Raw genomic sequence first — 20456 nt, 5'->3', positions numbered from 1 at the left:
TGCAGTTACTTGGGGTCGGCAGGGCCCCTGTGTCCCTGGGTCAGAGCCCAGTGGGAGTGGGTAAGGTCACCCAGTCCCCACCAAGTTAAAGGTTCTGTCCCCCGCAAGGTGGTGCCCCTGCGGGCCGTCGTGGCCGTGCCCGAGCTGCAGCTCTCCACCAGCTGGGTGGACTTCGGGACCTGCTTCGTGAACCAGGGCCGCGTCCGGGAGGTCTACCTGATGAACCTGAGCGGCTCCCGGAGCTACTGGGCCGTGTTGACAGGTGTGCCATGCCCTCCTCCCTGCTCCCCCGTGCAGCTGGGCCGAGACCCCCAAGAAGGGGCCTGCGTGCCCTGTCCCTGCAGGCTGGCTCCCCAGGGTTGGGCCCACCTGAGAATTCCTGCAGACGTGGGCAGGAGCAGAGGCGCACCCCCAAGATGCGGGCAGGGGGCCGAGTGTGGAGCTGGCTGCGCTCCTGCATGTCCCCTTCCCCTCACGCAGGCCAGCAGGAGCCAGACAAGGACCCTGTTGCCTTCAGGGTCTCCCCAAGCAGCGGGCTGCTGGAGGCACGACCGGTCAATGCGCCCCCCACCTCCGTCCCCCTCCAGGTTTCCTTCACCGCCAGGTACGGCCCTCCCAGCCTTGCTGGCGCTGCCTCTGGAGCCCTGGCCCAGGGCCCCCAACTCATCTCCGCCCCTGCTCCCCACAGGAGCTGTGAGCTGTACGAGTCCACGCTGGTGGTGGAAGGCGTGCTCGGTGAGAAATCCGGCACCCTGCGGCTCCGGGGCCGAGGCTCGTATGACGAGAGATATGCATCACCCTACTAGCTCTGAGCCTCTGCCCTCAACCCCCAATACTGGAAATAAACACGGCCCAGAGCTATGGAGCAGGTTTACTGGGCAAAGGCACCTACTGGAGGACCTCTGAACAGCTCCCGGGATGGAGGGACCCCCCCCCCCCCCCACCGCAACCTGCCCCACCACTTCCAGGCCCTGCACCCTGTGTCCTCAGAGCTAATACAAAGGGTCGGCCACGCCCCTGTGGAGACCAGAGCAGTTAAAAGAGTCACTATTCAGATTCAGCAGAGGCAGGACTAGCATACCAAGAACTGGCTCTTTCTTGGGAGAAAAAACCACAGCCACGGAGAGAAGGTAATGCGTTTACCATGTTTACTGCACTCCGCATCCACAGGCCCCTTCCCCCAGGAATCACACGGTGGCCTTGCAGGCTGGGTGAGCCAGGCCAACTTTGCCTGTCTCAGCTAGAGGGGCCCGACAGACGGCAGCCCGATACCTCACCCGCTCCCGTACTGTCTCATCAGTGTTCACATTTGCCAGCTCAGCTGAAGTGCCTTGACTTGCCACTGCCACCAGTGCTGGGACTCCCCAGGTGTCACGTCTGTAGCGCTACTGCCAGAGCACTGGGCTGGGCCTCTTTCAGTTTCCAGGGTATTCGAAGACGGCGGCGGCTCCCATGCCGGTCCCGATGCACATGGACACCACCCCATACGCCCTGTGGAAGCAAAATGTGCTGGTTGGGTGAAGGCACAAAGGGCAGAAGCCCAACCACCAAGCTCTCCCCGGACCAGGCTGAGCTGGGTGGACCAAGGCCTTCACGGGCACAGGACGCCAGACCTCGGGGAACGTGGTTCCCGGCCTGGCCGCCGAGGGGCGCGCACACACGGTGGCCGATGCCTGCCGCAGGCCAAGGGGCCCGTCTCCTCGGCTCGGAGTGTGTGGGGGGCGGGGGCGTGTACACCTCCCCCCATCAGGCGCACCAGCTGGGCCCCCCCCCCCGACCCCCACGGGGACCGGCCTTACCGCCTCCCGCGGCGCTTCAGCTCGTTGAGCAGCGTGATGACCTGTCGTGCCCCAGTGCAGCCCAGCGGGTGGCCCAAGGCCACCGCACCCCCCAGAGGGTTCACCTTCTCAGGGGGCAGTTGCAGCTTCTCCACACAGTAGACGACCTGGAGGGAGGCTGAGCATCAGTGTAGCTCCCTCCCCAGTCCCCCGCACCACCCTCCCGCTGCCTCCAACTGGGCGGCCCAGGCAACAATGCAAAACAGGCTCACCTGACTTGCGAAGGCCTCATTGATCTCAAAGATGTCCACGTCCTCCACCGTCAACCCTGCAGGCAAGCGGAAAAGACCTGAGCTGACCCAGCGGCCCCTTAGCAGGCTTCTCAGACTCCCTGGGGCCCTACGCCATCCATGGCCTGGAGGCTGGGCTGCCCGGTGTGTCTGCCTCTGTTCCAGATGGGTGAGCGGGTCCCAGCTGTGGGGTCAGGAAGGGGTCGGGGTGCCCCACCTTCACTCTGCGGCACCCGCAGGCCCACCCCGGGCACCCGCCTCTGGCAACAGCACGAGAGGCAGGGGCTGGATCCAAACCTAGGGTGTGAAGGAGCCATCTTACCTGCTTTCTGCAAAGCTACAGGGATGGCATAGGCAGGTCCAACGCCCATGATGTCAGGCGGGACCCCAACCACTGCGTAGGACCTCAGGACCCCAAGGATGGGAAGGCCCAACTCTTCTGCCTTGGATCTCCTGGCCAGCAGGATGGCAGCTGCCCCGTCACTCACCTGGCTAGAGTTTCCTAGAGGCAAACCACAGGGTTAAGGAGGCCTCGGGGCAGCTCCGAGGAGGTCCAGACCTTCCATATCCACCCTGCCCGGTGGCTCCAGGCTCCCAGAGGAGAACACCCGGCACGGAAGCAGCCCCCTCCTCACCCCACCCCCAGCCCAGTCTCACCAGCTGTGGTAGAGCCCCCCTTCTTGAAGGCAGGCTTCAGTTTGGCCAGGCCCTCCAGGGTGGTGTCGGGGCGGATGCCCTCATCGTGGGCCACGGTGACACTTCTCTCAGTGCCCTTGTCATCACGGACCGTGGTGGTCACAGGCACAATCTCAGCTTGGAAACAGCCCTTGCTCTGGGCTCTGGCTGCCCTGCCAGCACCGTGGACAGCCAGGCTCAGGTTTCCATGGGGTTACCTTCCTTCCTGGGGTCCCTCCCTGAGGCCTCCGCCTCCTGCCCTGCCCTCTGGGACAGACATGCAAGCTCAGACTGCTACATGCGGGGTCACACTCACCTCGGGGGCAGTGCACAGGGTCCCCTACTACCCCACCTGCCCTGGGACTGGGAAGCCCAGGGCTTTACAGGGACTTCTTGGCCATCAGCCTTAGATCTTCAGATCCTGGCTTATCCCAACCTCAAAGGGGAGGGGGAAGTTTGGAAGTGGCGGCTCCCCTTTGAGACCTTCACCCAAGAGGGACTAAGCCAAACTGAGGCTGGAGCCCCAGGAATATTTGTGCTGGGTTCTGCCAGCTTTTCTGTTCCCTCCCGTCGCTCAATTCCATCCATTCCCCATGTTTCCACGTGATTAAAATGACATATACTACCCTGAATATATCTATGCAAAATTTGCATGAGTGACACTTACGATTAACACAGACTTGTTAGTGAAATAAAATCTTTTAAATGTCAAAATAAAATAAAATGCCATATACCAAACTACCGGATGAATCTTTGTATTTAAACAGTGTAAAAGCACAGGGCATTTTAGGGTGATCCTTGCAATCATATGCATTCCCATGGGGAGGAAGCCACGGCTTTCACCAAATTCTCAAATGGTTACTTGCACCCAAGTGGCTAAGAACCACTGCCTCAGTGTCCCCAGCCCCTGCCTCAGGATGCTACCCCAGACTCAGGGATGCCAGGGTCCCCGGCAGCACTGGCTCCACCCTCCAGGCTATCCAGAGAAGCCTGTGGTTACCACGTCTAATCACCAAACCACAGCCAACTAGAGAAGAGCCCTGGCCCTCCTTACACTCTCAATAAATGGATGGGGAGACCGAGGCCAAGCTACGGAAAGACACTCAGGGTAAACAGACTGTAACGGGACACAGTGCTAACTGCACAGTGGCGCCCCCCCCCCGCCCTCCCCCACCTCCCCCTTCTGGGAGGTAGAGGCTTGGAAACCAGTGGTAGCCTAAGGGCAGCTCCACCTGAGATCACTTAGGACAGCCTCCAAACCTCACTCTCCAGCCCCTTAAACATCTCACCCCAAATAGCACTCACTTTTGCTGGGAAGCCAGTGCAAAGGTATCCTGCTTCTCCCGCGAAATGCCAAATCGCTCGGCTACGTTCTCTGAGGTTATCCTAGAACACAGACAACAACAGTGAGCGTGGAGCCAGGCAGCCTGGGGACGGGCCCCAGGGCTGCAGGCAGGAGAACCGGAGGGCCTGTCTGTGCCACAGTGACAGTAGTGATGACTCAGGGCGGAGCACAGGCAGGGAGTCAGTGACGCTGGCCAGACTCTAAGACGCCTGTTCACCAGAGACCAGCACACAGGAGGGCGTGGGTAGGGCACTAACTGGCTTGGCCAGCTTCTCCTGTGCCTCAATGAAAAGTGCTTTACCGTGGGAGAGGAGTCCCCCTCTGGGAAGGCCACACCCAGCTTTCTGCTCCCCGTAGCTGGAGCCTCCCCTCATCCTGGGAGCCCAGAGCCACAGAGGGGCCTTTGGCCGGGGCTTCTGGCTTTACAGGCTTCCCTCGGAGATGGTCCCTGGATGTGGAGGCAGCCGCACATCCCCTCACATGTCCAGCGGAGCCACGACTCCCTGCCCACGGACCCCGGGGGTGGCTCTGGATGCAGAGCTTAGCTGCTCTGCGAATGCAGCACCTTTGATGCCGCACTGACAGGGCCCAAGGGCCCTCGCCAGCATGGCCGGTGAGCAAAAGCCTCCCGCCTCCTCAACTTTCTAGGCCTCCAAGGCTTTTTAGGGTGCAGCTGCCATCATGCCTTGTGTGACTGAGCCCCTCAGGGTGGGAGTGACAGGCTGGGCCATGCTTGGAAACCCAGAGGCACAGAGCGGACTGGGGGCCTCAGGACACGGAAGTCAGGGCCAGCACTAAGTCCCATGCCCAGAGTCCCTGCAGAGCAGACCAGGGCCGAAGGCGGGAGGCCACAAGATAATCCAAGTTCCTGCACCCCTGCTCCGGGCCAGGCAGGGAGCTGAGCGGGGACAGGCACACGGAGCCACGGTGGGCGCTCACCCCATAGGAATCAGGCAATCTCTGGCCTTCTCCTTCTCCACCAAGCGAGAGGTAACATTTCCAGGGTTCCCTCTGTCTGCCAGGGACATGGACTCCACCCTGAAGAGGAGGTGATCATCAGCGGGACTCCCCACGGAGAGCTCTGCGTCTGGCAAGTGCTGGGAAATGGCCAGGGAGCTCAAGGCAGAGCACTGGCCGGCAGCACAGAGCTGGGGGTGCAGGGCTGCTGAGCCCCAGCCGCACCCTCGCCCCCACCGCTGCACAATCCACATGCCTGGGCAGGGCCTCGCTTCCCAGCACAATTGGTCCTGCAGCCAGTCCCAAGGAAGGCAGCCTAGTGTTGGCCACCGTGGGAGAAACACATCTAAGGAGCCCGGGCCCTGCCCTCAGGGGCCACAAATTCAGCGGAGAGAAGAGACAAATGTTTCAAAAGCTGCACATCAAAGAGCAAGCCGACCTGCATAGACCAGGAGGTGCTAGGAGCCCAGGGAAACACGAGCGATCTCAGTTTAGTGTGGTCAAAAGGGCTTCCAGGAGGTGGCAGGATACAAGGTCTCAAAGGATGACAACACGTAACCTTGACGGCACGCTTTTCATGCGCCCAGCGCTACTGTAAAAATCTTTTCTGGGAATTCCCTGGCCGTCCAGCGGTTAAGACCGCGCTTCCACCGCAGCGGACACAAGTTCGATCCCTGGTCGGGGAACTAAGGTCCCGCACGCCCTGCAGTGTGGCCACCCTGCCCCCACAAAAAAAAAAAAAAAAAAAAAAAAAAGTCTTTTCAGGTATAAGAGCACTTTGAACAGTGTCAGGCTCAGAGAAGCTGAGTTAACTTGTCCATGGTCACTCAGCCAGGATCCAAATTTAGGTAGTCTGGCTTCAGAGCCCACTGCCACCTAGGATATCCTGGGCTACTCATCACGATCACAGTCTACGGGGAACAGTCAGCCTGTGACATGGGGGAATGTCCTGGCCCCAAATCCTTAATACCCTAGTAACACAGTCTTTTAATTTGCTTGGGGACTCAGATACCCTCTAAGAAACACATGAAGGCTCCGACCTTCTCCTCAGGTCACCCACACCCCCGTCCCTCCTCCAGTAAGATAGAAACCAGAGGGCAGCCTGGGCAGTGGCCTTTGCCCGGCCAAAGTCCCTGCAGTTTGGTCTTTGCGTTTATCTACAACTGCAGACACAGGGCAGTACAGCAAGTGCCAACTGGCACAGCTCTGAGACGGCCCAGCAGGGCTCCAATCGAGAAATGCTATGGAGAGGAACTGAGAGGCAGAGGGCGCACATCAGGATCCTGGGGCTGCTGGCCTCCCCGAGGCTGCCAGCACCCGACGCCCACCCCAGCCTACCCCTCCCTGGGCTCCACACGCTGCAGCTAAAAACGGAGTCACAGCTGACGGGGACAAAACCACCACAGATCTGACCGTGTCCCTCAGAACCCAGGAGGCAGCTGGAAGTTTCCACCTTGGTCAGGGTGGGGGACAGCCAGCCTGTGAAGTGAACAAGCTAGTTCTACAGCAGGCAGCTGTCCCTGGCTCTAGGGAAGCGAAACTGCTCTTTCTCTCAGCAGCCATCATGAATCAACAAGGGCCACAGACAGAAACCCAGTGCCGTATTTCCTCACAATGCTTGCCCACATTTCCAGCCCGACAGATTTCCAAGAAAGAAAGCTCTTCAAAGCCCACTTCCTCTGGTGCTGAGAGATGTGAGCGGTTCCCGAGCAGCCAGAGCTGGGGACCACTTCTAAGTGCCTGCAAGGGCCAGGGGAGAATTCTAAAATCATGGCCTCTGGGAACTCAGGAGGTGAACATTAGTTTCACTGGTACAAGTCAGTTAATAAGCTCCAGCAGGAAAAAATTCTTACCCACAAGCCATGCCAATGTCATAAGACCCATTTCTGATGCCACCTGCAACAAAAGCATTTCATAAACATCCTTCCCCAGAGTCCATCTGTCCTGGGAACAGGGGAGCCTCTTCCCCACCTGGTCTCTAAGTGGGACTCAGCCCCAGCCTCAGAGATAGAAGACCCAGGAGTGTCCAGAAAAGGCTGGGGGTGCAGTGAGGGGCTCTCCTCCAGGCTTTCTGAGATTACGGTCCTGTCAGAAATCCTTACTGCTTGCCCAGCAGACAGTGACTCTGACGACCCAAACCCGAGGAGCCAGGAACAAGGCCAGGCCGCGGCACTGGGTGCCCACCCAGTCAGAACTTACCAGCTATGCTGGCCACCGCCTGGAGCCCTGACGAACACTGTCTATTGACAGCTGACAAAGGCACGGTCTCTGGGATGTCACTGAAACAGAAAGTGAGAACAGAGTCAGCCCCCTCTCCCCTGCCAGGCTCTCAGGGAAAGCAGGCCTGTGCTCCTGGCCAACATGACTGCCCCTTCAGGAGACAGAAAGCCCAGGGGAACAAACCCAGCAGCCCTGCCCCTACTCCAGGCCTGACCTACACTGGGCAAACCCCATCTCTGCAGGTGCTTGCTCCCCAGTGCCCCACAATCACATGCCCTTCCACCCCGTGATTCTCCTCATCCAAGGCAAAGCACAGCGCAAACGCAAGAGAAGGCTGGTTGGGCCACAGGGGTCCTTCTTTCTCTTCCTTTGAAGATTCAAAAATTAAAACTGTATATCCCTGTTTCCCATGAAGAATAGAGAAGAGGGCCTGTGGCCAAGACAGAGAACCAGTGCAAAATAAATGTCTGAAGTACGACAGATGGCCAACAGGCACGTGAAAAGATGCTCAACGTCGCTAATTCTTAGAGAAATGCAAGTCAAAACTACCATGAGGTATCACCTCACCCCAGTCAGAACGGCCATCGTCAAACAGTCTACAAACAATAAATGCTGGAGAGGGTGTGGAGAAAAGGGAACCCTCCTACACTGTTGGGGGAATGTAAACCGGTACAGCCACTATGGAGAACAATATGCAGGTTCCTTAAAAAACTAAAAACAGTGTTGCCTTATGATCCAGCAGTCCCACTCCTGGGCATAAATCCAGAGAAAACCATAACCCCAACGATCGCTGCAGCACTATTTACAATAGCCAAGACATGGAAGCAACCTAAATGTCCATCAAAAGAGGAATGGATGAAGAAGAGGTGGTACATATATACAACGGAATATTACTCAGCCATAAAAAGAACGAAATAATGCCATTTGCAGAAACATGGATGGACCTACAGATTGTCATACTGAGCGAAGTAAGTCAGACAGGGAAACACAAATATCATATGATATCACTTATATGTGGAATCTAAAATATGACACAAAGGAACTTATCTACGAAACAGAAATGGACTCACAGACAGAGAACAGACTTGTTTTTGCCAAGGGGGTTGGGTAGGGGAGAGATGAAGTGGGAGTTTGGGATTAGCAGATGCAAACTATTATATATAGAATGGATAAACAACAAGGTCCTACTGTATAGCTCAGGGAACTATATTCATTATCCTGTGATAATCCATAATGGAAAAAAATATATTAAAAAACAATGTATATATATGTATAACCCAATCACTTTGCTGTACAGCAGAAATTAACACAACATTATAAATCAACTATACCTCAGTTAAAAAAAAAAAAAAGAAATGTCTCAAGTATGAGGCTAGAAACCATCCCCACTCCTCAGCCTTACTAGTAACCATGTGGCCTTTATGTTCCCATTGTCTCTGGAAAGGCTGTTCCCAGCTGGACAAAAATCCCTGATGGGTACTAGGTATTCTAACATCCCTTCTTCTAACGGGTTCCCCCAGATTCTCACACTGGTTCCAGCCCTGGAAGCTGGTGAGGCTGCCTCTGCCAGTGTAACCTGTGCTGGCCAAGGGTACAAAGCCCTGGGGAAATCCCCAGACCCATGGACTCAGAACCTCAGGGGTGAAAGCACTGTTGATTCTGTTGATTCTGGCGTGCAGCCAGCGTCAGGAACCTCTGGGCTAGTGCCCAGGCCAGGCTCTGCTGAGACCCCCTTGGGTGGATAGTCTCCTAGGTCCCTGTAGCCTGTTTAACCCTTCCCAGGTCCCCTAACTCCCTACTACCTAGTTACCACCCCTTCACCCAATCCACCAAGTGTTCATTAAACACCTACTTGGTATGAGGCACCACTGGAGGGATGCTGACATGCTTATAATACAGAGCCCTAGAGGATGCCCAACCACACACAGAAAGTGAATTAACTAGCAGAGACTACAATAACAGAGCAAGGTGGCAAATCACATCACAAGGAAACACGTGGCTAGCGACTGGAAAAGAATGGGCCCTCGTTTTAAGCTTGGGAACTCAGAGAAGTCTGGTCAAAATGGTGAAACTGTGTTTGAACAGAGTTTAACTGGGGCAGAGAGGGGAGGTAGGGACAGTACTGCAAGGGGACAGAAAGACCAGCTTTGGGAAGGCAGTGGGCAGACAGGCTGGTTGAAAGAGGAAGCAGCAGGCAGATTAGGCTAGAAGTCAAATCTGGAGCCAAATCGCTGGAATCTTTGAAATCCAGGCTAAGCAGTCTGAACCTCTCCTAGTCTCCACAGGTTTTGTCAGTTTTCCTGTTCCTTCACTAGTTCACGTTCCTGTTGTTTCTTCTCCACGAAGCTGGGAGTACACAGCTCAGTGGCTCTTAAATCGACATGTGAAAATAATTTAAACCTCCTCCCTGTCTTAGGACAACAAGTGGTAAAGGGCAATTCACCAGGGCCCCTTCTGGGCTACCCTTCACCCCAAGATTCTGCGCTGTCCCCAAGCCTCTGCTGATGGGCTAGCATTTAAAAAGCTCAAAATCAGGGCTTCCCTGGTGGCGCAGTGGTTGAGAGTCCGCCTGCCGATGCAGGGGACACGGGTTCGTGCCCCGGTCCGGGAGGGTCCCACATGCCGCGGAGCGGCTGGGCCGGTGAGCCATGGCCGCTGAGCCTGCACGTCCGGAGCCTGTGCTCCGGAGAGGCCGCAACAGTGAGAGGCCCGTGTGCCGCAAAAAAAAAAAAAAAAAAAGCTCAAAATCACTCTTCAGTGTGCCAACCTGCTTATTTACTTGACAAGAGGACAGAGTTCACAAGCAACAAGCTGATTTTGGCTTAAGAAAAATCAGGCCACAAGGAACTTTTTGCTCCAGTCCCAAAGGCCGTCTGTCCTGGCTCAGCGCTGGGAAACACACCCTCCCTTCAAAGTAGGGGAAAGGCAGCATGCAGAAAAGCAGGGTGCTGAGGACCCTGGCTGTGTCCAGGTCTGGTGTCCAATCCTGATCTTCTCCCCACAACAGGCTGAGTTCTCTGGGACCTGAGCCCAAGCAAGAGCATGAATAGCCAACCCAGGGCAAGAACTGGAAAAGTTTACCTCAGAAACTGGGCAATTCGGGCCATTAATGCTCCGGCCCCAGGCTGAAGCACATTTCCTGTGGACAACAAACCTTTATTCAGTGCCAGGCACTAAGGTACAGCTGTGATTACCAAGAGGGGGGCATTCCAGATCTTCCTTCAGAAACAGTGGAATTTCAAGGTCTGGAGCAGGGGCAGCCAGCTATACAGCAGCTTGTCCTGGCCATACACTAGATCCAGTCCCTGAGAGGCCCAAGTTCCCTTGCCCATGCAACCTGCTTTTCCAAATCAGCACACACTGGGGAGGTCGCCTGCCTTTAAAAGGTAACATGGAAAGAAGAATGCAGTGCAAAGCTTTAAGTCTGAAGAAGTAGTTCTGTCAGTTAGGAAAGTGTTTTTGAAATGCACACCTTCCCCTAAGTGTCCTCCACCAAGCCCTGCTGGCACTCCAGGGGTGGAACAGTGATCACCCATCTAGGGCTGACACTTAGGTGACGTGACTCTTACCATATAATGTTATGTTTCCAAGCTAGAGGAGCAGAGTTGGGGAAAAAGGGTTGGACTGAAGGTCAAGAGGTCCTGGATTCAGGTCCAAGCTCTGCTGCAAATTCCCCAGGCCTCAGTTTCTCCATCTGCCTCAGTTTCTCCATCTGTAAGTGCGGGGCTGGACTAGATGGGTTTTGATGCTCCAAACTCCCTCTGTTCTACCCTGGCATAGATAGTACGTCAGGATGGGTAGAGAACCCTAGCCTCCAGTCTCTTAGGGTGTTCTCAAACTCCTGTGCCAAGACCCTGGCGTCGAAATGTCTGTCACTTGAGATCCCAGCTTTCTATCACACTTAATATGCAGAATGTGCTTGGAGCGGGCACAGAAAATGCCTGGAGGCGGGGGTGGGGGGGTGGAGTCTATAGCCCGAAAGGGACGATTACAGTCAGCTGCGTGAAGTTCATCGACATTCCCCTCAGGGAAAACACCTGGAAAGTGCCTGGTGTTTGAGGAGGGCTTCGGCGTAATGGGAAGGCGAGAACCGAGCGCAGGGCCCGGGTAGTGCACTCACCCACGCAGATATCTCCCAGCTGGGCCGGGCTCAGCTTGACGTCCTGGAGAACCGCGGTCATGACGGCGGAGAGAAGCTCGTCGGGGGTGGTGTCCTGCAGCGGGAAGCGCGCGGCTGGCGGCGATGCTCAGGGTTCCCAAAATCCCAGCTCCCCCAGCCCCACCCCAGAGAGACAGAGCGGTCCAACTCGGGCGCGGAGCCACCACCGACGCCGAGGGTTACTGAACAGAGGAGCCAGACGCCAGCCCGCCCCGGGCCGCCATCTCACACCCGGCGCCCGAGCCCAGGGGCCTCACCTTGAAGCCGCCGCGGCCCGACCGGCCAATGGCCGTGCGCCGCCCGTGCACCACCACTACATCCTCCGCCGACTTCCGCGGAGCGCCGCTCCAACACGGCGCGGCCCGCGGCGCCGGCTCCGAGCCCGAAGCGGGCTGGCGGTTCAAGTGACCCAGCACCACCTGCAGCCTCCGCATCGCGTAGCTCGGCAGGGTAAAGCCCCAACCAGCCAGCAGCAGAGAGTAACAACCAACAGATCAACGCCCGCGCAGGCGCCGAACCGTACCTCTGACCACCCGCTTCCTCTATCCTAAGCCCCGCCCACAACCCTGCGGATCTGACTGGCCCTTCCCTCTAAGGTCCCGCCCACCTCCCCGCCTCAGACAACCAGAAGGCGAATCTGCCTGAGGTCCCTCCCCTAGCCGCAAACGGAACCTCCTAAAGTTGAACCCAAGAAGGTCTTTCCACTCAAAGCCCCGCCTACAGTAGCCTCAGGCGGCTGCCAACCAGGAGGTGGGCTTTTCTGAAGCCCCGCCTAGAAATACAGACAGGAAACCTTTCTACTTGAAGCCCCGCCTACTGCCAAACCCGAGGCGGGTCTCCAAGAGCCCCATTGGTATCTTGAAGCAAATTTCACCATTGCCAGGGGTCCCTTTCCCTTCAACTCTGCCCTCTGCCCGCCACCAAACAGAAGGCAGGTTCGTCAGGAGTGCCGCCTACAGCTTCTTGTCGGGAAAGAGGGGCCAGCGACTATAATTCCTCTTCCCCTTGCCTATCCTTCTCTGCTGTCTCCCCCAAGCTGGGGGACCTAAATAATTCCGAGATGCCCCAGAGCCTACCCCGACGCCCTTGGGCTCTCCTAGGAAGTCTTTCGAGAAGACTGAGGGAATTTGGGTTTTGGGGTGGCAGGAGAACGGATTGTACAAATGTGCCGGAGATGTGACAAGCCCCCTATCTGGAGAAAGAGTATCATACTTTTTTTAAAAAAAAACCAATTTTACAGTCATTTGGGATGAGTTGATTAGTGCCCACCTCCCCCACTAGGCTGGGGTTTCCGCCAAGCCAGGATGCCTGCAACATACTTGACACTTAATAGGTGATCAATAAATACCTACCGAATGAATGCACGAATGCACCAAAGCTCCCCAGGCCAGGACGATGTCCCCTGCCCCCTAAAAAGCAAGGCCGGGCGCCCGCTTGACTCCCAATGGCAATGTTTTCCCTAGACCCCAGAGGGTAGTACTGGGTTTCTCTCAGACAGGAAGGCCAGGGTGTCCTGTTACCCTCAAACACGGAGGGTGGGGTCGTGCCCCCCACTTTTCAAGGGCAGGGCCGTGGCATGCCTCTGGCTCCAGAAGGCAATATGCCCTTTTCCACCTCCAGCTCTGGGTGTACAGCCAGGTATTCCCCATACTCCTAAGGGCAGGATTGTGTGCTCTACCAGAATTAGGGTGGGGGTGTGTGTGGAGGGAGGCAGATCCCATGCCTGCCCCCTTGCCCCTTCCCCGCCATCCTCGAGGGCAGGACCGTATGAACCCCTCAGATCCCTAATGGAAAGGATGTAAGTCCACCAGATGCCAAAGAGCAAGTCACCTCTTTCCTATAACCCAGGAAGGAAGGTCATCGTCCCACTGCCGCACCAGACCCTCCTGGACAGATAGGTGGAGCTCCGTAGACCTTCAAAGGTAGGTTCCCGGTCCCCACACCCCCAGTCCCCTGAGATCCCGAGGGCAGGGGTGGGGCGCCCCCCACTTCCGCACATATACTGGGGCTCCAGATTGTAGGGCGGGGCGTCGCTTCGAAAGAGAAACCGGCGGGGCGGGGCGGGGCCGGGTGGGCGGGGTGGCGGTAGGATAAGGAGGAAGCACAGACCCACGACGCGCCTTTGCGTGACGGCCCGCCATGGCGGAAGGAGGTCCGGACGCGGGCTCCGCGCCCCCCACCCCTTCCATGTCCTCCCTGCCCCTGGCAGCGCTCAACGTGCGAGTGCGGCGCCGCCTGTCACTCTTCCTAAACTTGCGGGCGCATGTGGCGGCCGACTGGACCGCGCTGGCGGAGGAGATGGGCTACGAGTACTTGGAGATCCGGCGGCTGGAGACGCATGCCGACCCCACGGGCAGCCTTCTGGACGACTGGCAGGGACGACCCGGCGCTTCGGTGGGCCGCCTGCTCGAGCTCCTCGGCAAGCTGGGCCGCGACGACTTGCTGATGGAACTGGGACCCAGCATCGGTGAGGACGCCCCCTTCCGGGCCTCATATCCGAGGTGGGGGTGCGGATGAAGGGGCTGACCATAACTGGCCTCAGCATCCGTCCCACCTTTCCTGTCTTGGAGGCGGGGAGAGCGGGGGGGAGGGAGTAGTTTTGGGGTGGCAAGGGGGACACTGGAGGCAGCCTGCAGAGGGGGAACCGTGCAAGACCAGTTCCCTCTTTCCATACGTGGGATGATAGGGACTAGAGAAAGAAGGCGAAGGCCGGAAAAGGCACAAGGAAACAGCTTAGACAAAGGCTTTCACATAGGACCAGGAGTCAGAATAGGGGTCCTCTGTGGGGGGCTTGGAATTGCTTCAAGTATGTAGAGCAACCGGCAGGTAAGGGACTGAAAGCTGACAGTCTTTGGAAACTTCAGTTCCCTGGAAAATGCACCCCTTCCTGCCACTTGCTGACCCATACCTGCACAGGCATGGGGACAGTAGCCCACTTGGTTGGGGCTGCTGCCCTCGCTGCACATAATCACCAGGTCTCCTGAGCTCTTCCTACATGCCCTGCTCACATCAGCCGTGGATCCTAAAAGAAGCATACCTTGGATTCTATTCTCGGGAGCCCGGAGCGGGGGGTGGGGGGTGGGGGAGTGGAGGGCAACGGGATAGAGGCATAAGCCTGACCTTGATGGCTTCCCTCATGGCCAGAACACCACTGACGTCCCTTTAGGATGACCAGAGCCAGGTGGAAGCTCATCTTTTCAGAGCTGTTGAACTGTGGATGGCACCACTGGGCTAGAGAAGCCCTGGAGGACAACACAGCCAGGGAGGTGGGACAGGGGCTGGATCCTGACCGTGGGTAGAGGCGTGGGGTACCTGCGGGGAGCTGGCCACACCTTGTCTCTTCCCCACAGAGGAGGATTGCCAAAAGTATATTCTGAAGCAGCAGCAGGAGGCATCTGAGAAGCCTTTACAGGTGGACTCTGTAGACAGCAGCATTCCTCGGACGAGAGATCCGGCGGGCATCACCATTTGCGATGACCCCCTGGGTAAGGGCCCAGTACTGCCCCCCTGGGCCATAGGACATTGTGGTGTTAAAAGTATGGATGTTGAAAGCAGATGGACTGTGGCACCTTGGGCAAGCCACTTAATCTCTCTGAGCTTCAGTTTCCTAAGAAATGGGAATAATAAAGTCCTACCTCTGGTTTTGGTATGAGATTTTCATGAAATGATGTGTCTATCTCATCGTCAACCTAGGGTTTGGCCTGGGGTGGTAAGAAGGTGCTCATCTTTCCGCTCCTGGGAAAGGCACTTTCTCTGAGTAGTGTCATCTCAGGATTGTGTAGGGTCCAGGATCACGGGCACTTAGGCTGGGGGCACCTGGCTGGGCTCCTCCCCAGCCTTCCTGTAGGGCTCTGACCATCACCCTTGTGCTTTGCACCCAGGGCAAATGCCTGAGTGTTTTGACGCCTTCATCTGCTACTGCCCCAGCGATATCCAGTTTGTACAGGAGATGATCCGGGAGCTGGAACAGACAAACCATCGGCTGAAGTTGTGTGTGTCTGACCGCGACGTCCTGCCTGGCACCTGCATCTGGTCCATTGCCAGTGAACTCATTGAAAAGAGGTTGGCTAGGTGGCCAGGGGGCAAGTGGGTGGTTGTACAAAGCCCTGCCAGGGATCCCAATGCTGGGATCCTCCCAGTTGGACCCTGTCTAGCCTGGGCACAGTGGGCTCCTCCCAAGGCTGTCCCCTGGGGGTATGCTGAACTAGGTCACCACGGTGCCTATAGCCTGCCCACTCTCCCTTAGGTGCCGTCGGATGGTGGTGGTTGTCTCTGATGATTACTTGCAAAGCAAGGAATGTGACTTCCAGACTAAGTTTGCACTCAGCCTCTCTCCAGGTAAGCTCAGCCCTGCCTTTGCCACAGAGAAGTGGGCGGGGCCTCAAGATGCCAGCCTTCCCTCACCAAGGGCCACGGGTAGAGCATCAAGGAACTTGGGCAGGTCTCTACACATAAGTGTGCATGCACATGAGTGCCCTTTCTGTGGCTGAATATGTACCAGGGGTGCTTAGTTGGGAGAGGGATGTTGTTAACCCCTGGACTGAGGATTGGTCCCACCCCACTGTCAGAGCCTGGTGCCAGCTCTGTACCCTTTGGCTTGCAGGTGCCCATCAGAAGCGACTGATCCCCATCAAGTACAAGTCAATGAAGAAAGAGTTCCCCAGCATCCTGCGGTTCATCACTATCTGCGACTACACCAACCCCTGCACCAAGTCCTGGTTCTGGACTCGCCTCGCCAAGGCCCTGTCCCTGCCCTGAACTGCCCTGAGTCCCTGGTTGTGTGTGCATCTATCTGCCTGTACATGTACTTCTACCCCTGCCTCCACCTGCAGTTGTATGGGGAATCTGTGCTCCACTGGCCTCTTGATTCCTGGACATGCCAACTCCACAGACACAGCTGCAGCCATTGTACATATCTGGACATCACATCTCATGTCCTGCATAGAACATGTGGCTGCAAGTGGCACGCCCACTTGCTGTTATCAGCCAGGACAGTAAAAACCAGAGCCAGCTGGGACTAAGAGGAAGACCAGAAGAGCCAGCTCTGACCCATCCACACATCTTAGGCCTCAGTTTCTCCACCTGAGAACTAAGTAGGGTGAGGAGAACAGGCAGTAGCTGTGTTCGAATGATTGTGGGAAACGGTGAAGCACTGTTCTGAGTCTCCTGGGGACAGGAGACAAATCTTGGCTGAGAGAGAGCTAGCTGCCTGGGCAACGTGCTGGCCACTGCTGGGACCATGGCACTGCTGGGGCAGCTGCTTCCACAATGGTGCCTACGGATGCTTTGGGGCCCTGTTGCCCCACCTCACATCCCACTTCCTCCTGCCCCGGGGACAAATGAGGAAGCAGCCTGGCCTAGCATAGGGAGGTCCTACATTGAGCCTGATTCCCCAAGGGTCCACCTCTCATCTGCCTCTTTGACTCCTCCCAGCCTCTGCACACCTTCCCTGTGATAAGTCCCCAAGAGACTGGCCTGAGTGTCTGGGGCTGCTTTTCACTTCCACCTGTTGAGTGCCTGTGGTCCTGCTCTCAGCTCTGCCCTGCATGAGATGGGATCCCGTCTTCTGGCATCTCCATCAAGTTTGGGTTCTGGAGCTAGGTCACCATGGTGGTGTGAGCAGGAAGCCTTCCTCCCTGGGCCACCCACAGAGAACTTTCCCACCAATCTTCTGTACTTAATTGCCTTACAAAGTTGTTTGCTGGGACTAGTTTACAAACAGTGACCACACAAGAGCCTCTTGCCCCAAAGCTTGTAGGCACATGGACACACAGAAGCTCACACACAGAGACACATATATACATGCACGGGCACCCTCATGCACACACATACAGGCATCTTCATGCACACATTTCCCTGGATACAGCTGCCAGGAACAGCTGGGTGGGACAGTCCCACCACAGAGGGGGCCTAACCCTGGACTAAGATGGGACAATCTTGTATTCTTTTTGTTTCCCTCTTCATTGGAACCAGACTCTGGAAAGGACCCATTATGCCAGCATTTACGCCTTCAGTGAAGCACAGAGCGAGGAAAGAGCTGCTTGAACTCACAGAGCAAGTTAGCTGTGACAGCTGTTTTTCCCTCCTTGGGGGATTTGTATGTTGGTTTCCCTTAAGCTCTCCTTCAAGGAGAAAATGTCATGGTCTCAGGTCTCTGTGCCAGGATAGGACCCAGGACCCTAAATCTAATAGCAAATGTATGCCTTCTCTGCTCCACTTCCAGCAAGGGCTGGGGCAAACCAAGTACCTTCCCTCAGGGTCTCAAGAGGGACTGGAGGCCCCTCTCTGCATAATCTTGATGAAGCACTTAGTTACTAGGTACCTATCCCCACTTTGATACTGGGAAGTATTTTAAAACTCTTTCAAGAAAGTATCTTTCAGGGACTTCCCTGGCAGTCAGTGGTTGAGACTTCGCCTTCCAGTGCGGGGGGTGTGGGTTCGATCCCTGGTCGGGGAGCTAAGATCCCACGTGCCTCAGGGCCAAAAAACCAAAACATGAAACAGAAGCAATATTGTAACAAACTCAATAAAGACAAAAAACAATTAACTTAAAAAAAAAGTATCTTTCACACCTGTTTGTATTCATTGTGAGAATTTCAAAGAGAGCTGAGAAATGCCTCCGTCTGTAATTTCCCCTTCTGTATCCTAGGTTTATAATAAAGAGTTCTCTACTTTGGGAGTAGCAGGTTTCATTTGTGTCTGGAAGGAGTTTGGAAGCAGTAACTTGGGATAACGCTCTCCTGGGTACATGAAACTGGGCCCTTGGGTAGGTTCCAGTGGGTTTGCCAGGAACTTCCTTAAGGCTGGTCCTCCTCCTCACAGGGTCCAAGCCTCACCAGGGCTGCAGGCAGAACTGTAAACAGCAGCTCAGCTACCGACGCTGGGAACTCTGCTTGCCTCTGCCAAGCTTGGTCTTCTGGGGATTGTCCCACACCCCTGGGTCCTGGGCCGGCCAGCGGGAGGGGCTGCTCTTCTAGGCTCCCAGGAGAGTCTGGAGAGTCCCCACTCCAGATCACAGATCTCCGGAGAACGCTGTTGTTACCAGTAATGGCCATCCTTGGGCATACCTGTGTTAATCCTGAAAGGATCGATCTATTTTTAAATAGAACGCACGACTTTTTCACTGTTCACTTGAGAAAAATTAGAAAATATGAAGAAAAAAATGCCCATAATCCTAATCCCAGAGAGAACTCTGGTGACCTTTTAGAGTGCCCAGATATTTTCAGCGACCACAGCTTTTCTCTCACTGGTCTTTCTGTTACCACGTCCTGGCTCCTGAGCCTCCTGGATGCTGGAGGCTTCCCAGCCTTGCCTCTGTACATTCAGGACTCCTAGAAAGTCCCCCTGAGGCCAGGCCGTCCTCTCCAGTGTCCCCTTGGGAACAAAGCCTCAGTGTGGTCCAAGCAGGGCCCCTGGGATCTGCCTTGTGCCCCATGGCTGGGGGGACAGTCTTTGGGTCTGCTCCTGGTCATGGAGAGGGCTCTCTGGGCAACACCAGTCACGTCATGGGGAAAGCCTCTGTTCTCTCAGGTCAAGATGGTGACCTGAAAGCGCTCAGCTCAACCCCATCTAATCCTCACACCCCTCTCACCTTCCTCCAGTGCCCACCTCCCCATAGGTAAGTTCCCAGATACTGAGAAAGCTTCCTCTTCTCATTTTTGTTTTAGTCCCCTAGGAACTTTTGATAGAGAAATTCTCTTTCCTAAAGGGAAAATTCACTGATGAAATTATCCAAGGCAAAAGCAGGAAATTTTGCAGGGCAGCAGCAAAGGTAAAACACAAAATTACAAATCTACGTGACAATGGACTTGGATTCTGCCACAAGTCAAGGGCAAGGGAAAGAAACAGGGACAGGGATTTCCTCCAGATTAGACAATAAAATATACAAATATAGTGTGACTTTGCTGTATCCTGGTTCAAACACATCAATTATAAAAAGATATTTTGGGGTCATATATCCAGTAGAGGTCAATATACAAAATATGTGAGAGCAACAAAAAAATAAACAACCCAATTAAAAAATGGGCAAGGGGGGCTTCCCTGGTGGTCCAGTGGCTAAGACTCCATGCTCCCAATGCAGGGGGCCCGGGTTCAATCCCTGGTCAGGGAACTAGATCCCACATGCCGCAACTAAGAGTTCGCAGGCTGCAACTAAAAAAAACCAGATTTCACATGCCGCAACTAAAAAAAAAAAAAAAGATCCCGCGTGCTGCAATTAAGACCCAATGCAGCCAAATAAATAAATACTAAAAAAAAAAAAAAAGAGCAAGGGACTTTAATAGACATCTCTCCAAAGAAGATATACAGATGACTAAAAAGTACAGGAAAAGATGCTCAATATCACTAATCATTAGGGAAATGCAAATCAAAACCACAATGAGATACCATCTCATACCCATTAGGACGGCTACTACCAAAAACCCCAGAAAACTGGGACTTCCTTGGCAGTCCAGTGGTTAAGACTCTGTGCTTCCAAAGTAGGGGCACCGGTTCAATCCCTGGTTGGGGAACTAAGATCCCGCATGCCACACTGTGTGGCCAAAAAACACAAAACAAAGCAAAAAACCCAAATGGTACATTTGTTGTGGTATGGCAATTTCCCAAAAAATTAAAAATAGAAATACCATATGATCCAGCAATTCCACTTCTGTGTGGAAACCCAAAAGAACTGAAAGCAGGGTGCAAATATCAAAGAGCTATTTCTACACCCATATTCATAGCAGCATTACTCACAATAGCCAAAATGGGTAAGCAACCCAAGTATCCCTTGACAGATGAATTAATAAACAAAATGTGGTATATACATAGAATAGTATTCATCCTTAAAAGGAATGAAATTCTGACACATGCTACAATATGGACGAACCTTGAGGACATTATGCTAAGTGAAATAAGCCAGTTGCAAAAAGACAAATGCTATATAATTCCACCTACATAAGGTATCTAGAACAGCCAAATTCTTAGAGATAGAAAATAGAATGGTGGTTTCCAGGGCCTGAGCGAAGGAGAGAATGAAGAGTTGTTTAAAGAAT

The 20456-nt window shown here is 55.0% G+C and overlaps 3 protein-coding genes across 6 annotated transcripts in view; 2 read left to right on the top strand and 1 right to left on the bottom strand.

Annotated features, from left to right (window-relative positions):
* DLEC1 (DLEC1 cilia and flagella associated protein) overlaps positions 1 to 891 on the top strand; it is a gene marked incomplete at its 5' end in the record, with an annotated part of 91786 nt that extends 90895 nt beyond the window's left edge. Inside the window, 3 exons of the mRNA XM_082848453.1 lie at positions 109 to 262; positions 481 to 604; positions 689 to 891. Of these exons, the coding sequence (XP_082704579.1) occupies positions 109 to 262; positions 481 to 604; positions 689 to 806 (396 nt within the window). The 3' untranslated portion in view covers positions 807 to 891. The remainder of the gene's footprint in view (positions 1 to 108; positions 263 to 480; positions 605 to 688) is intronic.
* Positions 892 to 971: 80 nt separating this feature from the next.
* Positions 972 to 11956, bottom strand: ACAA1 (acetyl-CoA acyltransferase 1). The gene is made up of 12 exons (XM_082848468.1): positions 11682 to 11956; positions 11386 to 11479; positions 10347 to 10404; positions 7245 to 7324; positions 6899 to 6941; positions 5028 to 5126; positions 4049 to 4129; positions 2726 to 2916; positions 2391 to 2570; positions 2051 to 2106; positions 1800 to 1945; positions 972 to 1491 (listed from the first exon to the last, which is right to left on the bottom strand). The coding sequence occupies exons 1-12, from the start codon at positions 11856 to 11858 to the stop codon at positions 1416 to 1418; spliced, it is 1281 nt and encodes a 426-aa protein (XP_082704594.1). The 5' UTR covers positions 11859 to 11956; the 3' UTR covers positions 972 to 1415.
* Positions 11957 to 13270: 1314 nt separating this feature from the next.
* On the top strand, positions 13271 to 18093 carry MYD88 (MYD88 innate immune signal transduction adaptor). Of its 4 annotated transcripts, XM_082848631.1 has the most exons (6): positions 13271 to 13346; positions 13634 to 13891; positions 14775 to 14909; positions 15306 to 15486; positions 15671 to 15762; positions 16028 to 18093. In XM_082848631.1, the coding sequence occupies exons 2-6, from the start codon at positions 13723 to 13725 to the stop codon at positions 16180 to 16182; spliced, it is 732 nt and encodes a 243-aa protein (XP_082704757.1). In that variant the 5' UTR covers positions 13271 to 13346; positions 13634 to 13722; the 3' UTR covers positions 16183 to 18093. The 4 variants fall into 4 exon arrangements, with proteins under 4 accessions (XP_082704757.1, XP_082704756.1, XP_082704758.1 ...); XM_082848630.1 differs by lacking the exon at positions 13271 to 13346 and having other exon boundaries at positions 13543 to 13891; XM_082848632.1 differs by lacking the exon at positions 13271 to 13346 and having other exon boundaries at positions 13543 to 13891; positions 15306 to 15467; positions 16028 to 16178.
* The last annotated feature ends 2363 nt before the right edge of the window (positions 18094 to 20456 follow it).

The sequence above is a fragment of the Leucopleurus acutus genome (assembly GCF_964270905.1).
Source record: "Leucopleurus acutus genome assembly, chromosome: 10".
In the NCBI taxonomy this organism is placed as follows: Eukaryota; Metazoa; Chordata; class Mammalia; order Artiodactyla; family Delphinidae; genus Leucopleurus; species Leucopleurus acutus.
This window is presented reverse-complemented; position numbering and strand designations above follow the sequence as displayed.